The 7,610-nt window shown below is 44.6% G+C and overlaps 1 protein-coding gene across 1 annotated transcript in view; it reads left to right on the plus strand.

Moving 5' to 3' along the window:
* The window catches only part of LOC140723348 (uncharacterized), a 64,400-nt gene extending 57,486 nt beyond the window's left edge, over positions 1 to 6,914 (plus strand). Inside the window, exon 3 of the mRNA XM_073037935.1 lies at positions 6,859 to 6,914. Within this exon, the coding sequence (XP_072894036.1) occupies positions 6,859 to 6,914 (56 nt within the window). The remainder of the gene's footprint in view (positions 1 to 6,858) is intronic.
* Positions 6,915 to 7,610: the final 696 nt, after the last annotated feature.

A 7,610-nucleotide genomic window follows, 5' to 3' on the forward strand; every position in this document is an offset into this window, starting at 1 on the left:
AGAAGTCTCAGCACGGACTCGTCTTCAAGAGTTTGATCTTATAATTTCAGATCAATGGCAGGTCCACTAGTCCTGTTTGTAAAACACATAACTTGTGTTTAGCTACCGAAAGCTATTTGCCTATTGTGTAAATATACTAATTGTTAAATGCAGCCTCCATACACTTAAATTCAAATGTCTACCTCTAATCCAGAAAGCTCCTTCAACTGTACATAGTAATTTAACCACGCTATCTCAGAGAAAACAGCATCAATCAAAATATTATACAATAAAGAATTGCAAATACTGCCTTGTGGGATACCATTCTCGATCCCATAGAAACTAGAATGAATCTTTCCTACCTTTACTTGCAGAGACCGTCCAAATTAAAATAAACTCGGAAAAGATGATACAATCTCCCCTCCTGATGTCCATAATTTAATCAAAAGCCCTTCCTTCCGTAAATATCATCTGCCTTTTCAATATTAAAAACACTGCTATTACAACTTTATTTAACAGTACTTCAACAGTATCAGTATCGTCTTCCAAACATAAAACTCTACTTAATGTCGTTCTACCCTTCCTAAACCCACACTGATAAAACGATACATCGCCTCTCTCTTCCAATATATAATGCTAGATTAACAAACGTCCCATAAGTTTACGTAAATAAGACGCTAACGATATAGGTCCATAACTAGAAGGATCGGGAGGGGGAGCTATATCGTTAACGTCTCATATATGTGCTTAAAATTAAACACTTTAATGCCCCTACACATTGAATGAATTAATTATCCTACAGATCCCACATACGTTCCATTCACATTCAAAAGTGGGACCTGTGCTGTCGGAGGGGGGAATCAGTGTTTCATCACCCTCCGTCTCTATCCAGTCTCCTTCGGATACGAGTCCTCCAGTCCAGGAAACACAAGTCGTTAATACTTACTGCTCCTTTCCAGGTTAATCACGTCCTTCCTGTGGCGGCGACCGGAGATACACACAGTACTCCGGCCGTGATTTCACCAGCATGGGACAGTACCGCAGGGGAACAGGCCGTTCCGCTCACTGAGCTGTTCCGATCCAATAGAACTAGCGTTTCATGTTTTACTAATGTTGCAACACACATCTCCTTGAACCATTCTGAGACAGGTTTAGCATTGCATAAGTGAATTGTGTGAATAAGTGAATAAGTGACACTACAGTAGCAGTGTCGGGAAAAGGTAGAAAAGTACACGGAATTACAAACTAAATAAATAGTACATAAACAAGGACTAATGAGGCAGTGTTCCTCTGTTCACCTTAAACGCTCGCCCTCTAGTGTTAGACATTTGCTCCTCAGGCTGTCTACGCTGTTTGCGCCTCTCATATTCCTATAAACCTTGGCCCGCCTCCCTCAGCCTTTACCATTGCCGAGAAAATATCTCTAGATGGTCCAATCTCTCATTACCCTGCCGTGTCCTCGTAAACCTCTTCTAATCACCGTTCAAAACCTCCACATTTTCCCAACAGTGGAATGCAATACTCCAGAAGCTGTTCAACTAGAGATTTACAACACCGTAAAATAACTACCTGATACTGGAACTGTGCGCTTCCACTACAAAAGACAAGGAGGCCCTACAGCGCCTTGAACAACCCGCCATCGTGTGTACCCATTTCAGGGTGTTATAAATTAAGATCCCAAGATCCATCTGTAAACCCAGAGAACAATCTCGTCCCATGGCACAAGACCCTCAAACTCTCCCAGCAAATAGTGAATATCTTATGCAGTTTTCCAGCGTAAAATATTATTTGTATATAACTCTGACCAGAACTGAACGTCGCCCTTCCCTTTCAGAATTGACATAGGCCCTTAGGCCCAACTCTTCCATGCCTACCTGGTGCCCACCTAAACGAATTCTATCTGCCGGCATTTGACCCATTTCCTACGGGACAGGAGTTAGCTTGAATGTACGTCGCCCTCACATGGACACATGGGCTGAAGGGTCCTTTCCCTGCTGTAAGTGTCAATGACTAAACCATTCCCGTCCTGTTCTTATCCACAATATCTTTTCAATTTGTATAAGTACAGGACCACTAAGGAGGCCGTGTTTAGTCAGCTAACGGGGGATATTTCCGCACAGCCTGGCGGGGTATAATTCAGGTTATTGGGAGAGGCAGTAAATGAAATTACAGTGGACTTTACCAACGTGTTTGTGTTGTATTTGGCTACACTGAAGATACCAGGAAAGCGGCAATAAATGTTATTCTCTTATTTAAGAACCGGAATGTATAATACTGGAATAACGTAGACAGGTGAGTCTCATGTCTGGGGTAGGCAAGTTACTGCAGAGGATTCTTAGCGATAGAATATAGACTCATTGAACCCCACAACAATAAACTGTTCCGATTATCGTAAAGAACCCTCTGGTACTTCCAATTCTCTGGCCTAGTCTCATCGACCTGCACCAGGACCAGAGCCTTTCATACCTCTCCCATCCATGTACCTATCCAAATGTCTGATTACAAATACTTGTTCAGTTTGCATTACCTTGTGCCCGACGTCTCGAGCATCATTTTCCAGTGGTCCGGTATCCGCTCCCGCTTCTATTTTAATCACCTTATTGAGTACACAGATAGTGATTAGTGATACCCGTGAGGCAACTTTTAGGGATCTAAGGACACCTTAATCACCTTATTGAGTACACAGGTTGTGATGTAAAGTTGAATTTCTACAGGACATTAGGGAGGATACACTTGGTGTATTGTGTGCAGTTCTGGTCACCTATCAACAGGAAAATATCAGTGAGGTTGAAAGTTGCAGCGAATCTTTATAATGACGCTCCCAGGGCTTGCGGATCTGAGTTTCACTGAAATATTCAATCGGTCCAGTCACACCCAAACAGAGGCTTTTCACCCTCAGGGGCAAATGAAAGGTGTGAAGGTGGATCAATCACCTGGACCAGGTGGTGTACACTGCAGGGTTCTGAAAGAGGTGGCTGGAGAGACTGTGGAGGAATTAGTAATGGTATTTCAGGAATCAAGTGATTCTTGCATGTGTCAGAAGGAATGAAAAATTGGAAATATTCCTCCACTCTTCAGGAAGGGAAAGAGGAAGAAAAGAAATTATAGGCCTGTTAGTCTGCTCGCAGTGGTTGGGAAGATGTTGGAGTCGTGGAGAATAAAGGGAACCTTTTCTGGTTGGTGCCGGTAAATAGTGGTGTTCCACAGGGTCTCTGTTGGGACCGATTCTTTTCACGTTATATATCAATGAGTTGGATGACAGAATTGATAGTTTTGTGGCCAAGTTTTCTGGATATTTGAAAGTTAAATGGAGAGGCAGATTGTTTAGAGGAAGTAGAGAGGCTACAGAAAGAGTCAGACAGATTAGAAGAATGGGCAAAGAGTGGCAGATGGAATATATTGTCAAAACTGTAGAGTCATAGTTAAAATAAATAGAAGGGTAGACTATTTACCTGATGGGCAGAAAATTATAAAAAAAATATGAGGTGCAATGAGATTTAAGCGTCCTTGTGCAAGATTCTGTGAAGGTTAATTTGCAGGTTGAGTCGGTGATCAGGAGGGCAAATACGGTGTTAACATTCACTTCGAGATGACGAGAATATAAAACCGAGGATGTAATATTGAAGCGTCATAAAGCACTGGCGAGACCTCACTTAGACTATTCTGATCAGTTTTAGATCTCTTATCTTAGAAGGGGGGTGCTGACATTGGAGAGGATTCACAAGAGGTTCGCATAAATGATTCCTGGATTGAAAACCTTGTCATATTAAGAGCCAATGTGGCTCTTCATTTGGTTTAACTCATGTGTAGAATCGCGTGATCTTGTGAACACACAAACACACACACACACACACACACACACACACACACACACACACACACACACACACACACACACACACACACACACACACACACACACACACTGTCACATCTGCCTCCCCAGGTCTCCACTCTGTTCTGTGTTAGTTCAATATTCGGTTGGTTTCAATGTGATTTCTGCCTCATTTTTCTAAACTTAACGAGTACAGGCCGAGAGTCATCAAATGCTCCTCATATGTTCACTCTTTTAGTCCCGGTTCAACCTACTCAAATGTATTGAGCAGTGTTAACAAATGATGACACGGCCATAGTGGGGTGTGTCAGGAATGGACAGGAGGAGGAGTATAGGAAACTGATACAGGACTTTGTGATATGGTGCAACTCAAACTACCTGCGTCTCAATATCACCAAGACCAAGGAGATGGTGGTGGACTTTAGGAGATCTAGGCCTCATATGGAGCCAGTGATCATTAATGGAGAATGTGTGGAGCAGGTTAAGACCTACAAGTATCTGGGAGTACAGTTGGACGAGAAGCTAGACTGGACTGCCAACACAGATGCCTTGTGCAGGAAGGCACAGAGTCGACTGTACTTCCTTAGAAGGTTGGCGTCATTCAATGTCTGCAGTGAGATGCTGAAGATGTTCTATAGGTCAGTTGTTGAGAGCGCCCTCTTCTTTGTGGTGGCGTGTTGGGGAGGAAGCATTAAGAAGAAGGACGCCTCACGTCTTAATAAGCTGATAAGGAAGGCGGGCTCTGTCGTGGGCAAAGTACTGGAGAGTTTAACATCGGTAGCTGAGCGAAGGGCGCTGAGTAGGCTACGGTCAATTATGGAAAACCCTGAACATCCTCTACATAGCACCATCCAGAGACAGAGAAGCAGTTTCAGCGACAGGTTACTGTCGATGCAATGCTCCTCAGACAGGATGAAGAGGTCAATACTCCCCAATGCCATTAGGCTTTACAATTCAACTGCCAGGACTTAAGAACTTTTTTTTAAAGCTATTATTAATGCTTTTTGAGTTAGTGATTTAGATGCATATCATATTATTACTGAGTTAAGTATTGTATGTAATGAGTTTTTGCTATAACAAGTGTATGGGACACTGGAAAAAATGTTGAATTTCCCCATGGGGATGAATAAAGTATCTATCTATCTATCTATCTATCTATGTAACGTTTTAGAAACGAACAACAGCAATAGATTACACATGGAGTCTGGTTTTGATGTTAAAACCACTGTCTTTATTAGTAACTACTTTTAATATAGTAACTTAACCAAGATAAACCAAAGTTAACAATGTTTTGTTTGTATTTGTGTAAATATAACTCCCAACTATTGAGCTTGGGGGAATAAGGCTCAGAGTCTTGCGATGGTAAAGCAGGAAAGTTCAGTCATCCACGGAATAAATGATGGGGAAGAGATATTTGCAATGGACGTTGTACTGGAGAGAGAAGGCAAGTACCAAGTATTCCACAGGTTCCACGCTGGAAAAACGAGATAACAGCCGCCGTAGATCTTGTCCGTCACCGTTCCAAATCCACATACGAATTATCACCGAAAACGACCTGTCACAGGAATATCTTTTTCCAGAGGTTACCACACAACATACCCAGGCAAGGGTTAACACGTAAGTGGTCCCACAAGATAACCCAAAATCCACTCCTGTGGATTATACGAAGTGACAATCACACATTCTGGAGCAAACTTGCCCCGGTAGTTCGTAGTTCCAAGTCTTGCGAAGACTGCCAAAGTAGCTGTTCTCTCTCTCTCTCACTCTCTCTCTCTCTCTCTCTCTCTCTCTCTCTCCTCTCTCTCTCTCTCTCTCTCTCTCTCTCTCTCTCTCTCTCTCTCTCTCTCTCTCTCTCTCTCTCTCTCTCTCTCTCTCTCTCTCTCTCTCTCCCTCTCTCTCTCTCTCTCTCCCCCTCTCTCCCTCTCCCTCTGTCTCTCACTCTCTCCCTCCCTTTCCCCTCTCCCTCTCCCTCCCTCACCTTCTCTCTCCCTCTCCCTGTGTCTCTGTATTTTCTTCTGCACACACCGCGACAACCTGAGAATGACGTCATACTCCCGCCTCACTCAGGCGCTTAAAGCGTCAGTCCACAGTAAACGAAACCTGCGGGTTGGTAACAGCAGAGACTCTCCGAGATCTCCCCTCTTCAGAATAAAATCCATGATATTGTGTATCCCATACAAACAATGCAATGTTGTATAATTCCCCGAACCAGCGTACACACGTCCTTCTGGTGCCCTGAAGGGTTTCCTCAACACTAGTCAGGTGTCCAAAGTAGGCGCGCTGTCTCGACAAACACCGAGTGCTGTCTGCTGGCTAGTATCTGACACAAACACACACAAAGACGGACAGACACACATGCGGACGGATATAATCACAGAGTGAAGCAGACGCACATAGATACTTTAATAATTAATACAGTTTGAAGTTAGAACATTTTAAGATGGAGGCACCTATTTTATGATTCCTGCTCTGGGATAATCTGATGCGTTTGTGGGGATGCCAGCGGGTTTGGTAGTGCACATGGAAATGGGGCTGCACATTGATTTGCTTCTTACCCCAAACCTAATGTGTTTAGATTTCTCCCCCCTCCTCTCTTTTTCTCTCTCTCTCTCTGCCCATCACTCTGCCTGTTCTCCATCTCCCTCTGGTGCTGCCCTCCCCCTTTCTTTCTCCTTAGGCCTCCCGTCCCATGATCCTTTCCCTTCTCCAGCTCTGTATCCCTTTTGCCAATCACCTTTCCGGCTCTCAGATTCACCCCACACCTCAGGTCTTCTCATATCCTTTCGCATTTTCCTCTCCCCCTCCGACTTTCAAATCTTTTAATATCTTTCCTTTCAGTTAGTCCTGACAAAGGGTCTTGGCCCGAAACGTCGACAGTGCTTCTCCCTGGCCTGCTGTGTTCCACCAGCATTTTGTGTCTGTTGCTTGAATTTCCAGCATCTACAGATTTCCTCGTGCTAACCCGCTGATTTAATGCTCAGCGCAATCACAGAAGATCCATCGAAATCAATCCCGAGCGTTACCCCCACAATTGTCGCCCTCAGGTTCGGCTAGCGGTGTGAGACCAGGGAACGACAGCCTCCGGCCCAGCCAAACTTGAGAAATATCGTTTATGTGGATGTTGCGTGATGTGTTGCCCGGTTACAAATCAGTACTACTAAATAACACAACATGCAATTAAACCATTGCGCTTTATAATTTTTTATTTGACCATAGGGTCAGTGAAGAAAACCAAATGAAAGAGGGCCCATTGTAATGAAACAGTCTAACGCGCACGTTGGAGCTCACTGTTTTCCCGTCCGTTCGCTCTCCATCGATTTACCCCGGGCGCCGTCGTCCTCCGACCCCATTCCAAGTCCACTCCGTCCCGCAGTCTACACTTCCCCGGCCTGGCATCTTCTCTCTCCATCTTCTGCCGAGCACAAGCCCACGGATGCCTCGCTCTCGAGCAAAACCACTCCCCTCACTGGACGTCAAACATTCCAAACCCCCGTCATCTCCAATCATAACCCAAACACTGCTGCTACAGAGAACCCGTTACATCACGAGTGAGACCTTCCCTGAGCGTTACATAGGTGAAGAGTGAATAATTCCCTCCAGAACTCGGCCCTCACCCTGCCTTGTGTTACTGGATCCTGGACTTCCCGTCAGATCGCCAGCGGGTAGTTAGACTTGGCTCCCTCCCCTTTGTCCCTTTGACCCTCAACACAGGTGCCCCTCAGGGCTGTGTCCTGAGTCCCCTCCTTTACTCTTTGTAAACCCATGACTGTATCTCCACCTACAGCTCCAATCTGCT

Source organism: Hemitrygon akajei, unplaced genomic scaffold (genome assembly GCF_048418815.1).
Source record: "Hemitrygon akajei unplaced genomic scaffold, sHemAka1.3 Scf000110, whole genome shotgun sequence".
Taxonomy (NCBI): Eukaryota; Metazoa; Chordata; class Chondrichthyes; order Myliobatiformes; family Dasyatidae; genus Hemitrygon; species Hemitrygon akajei.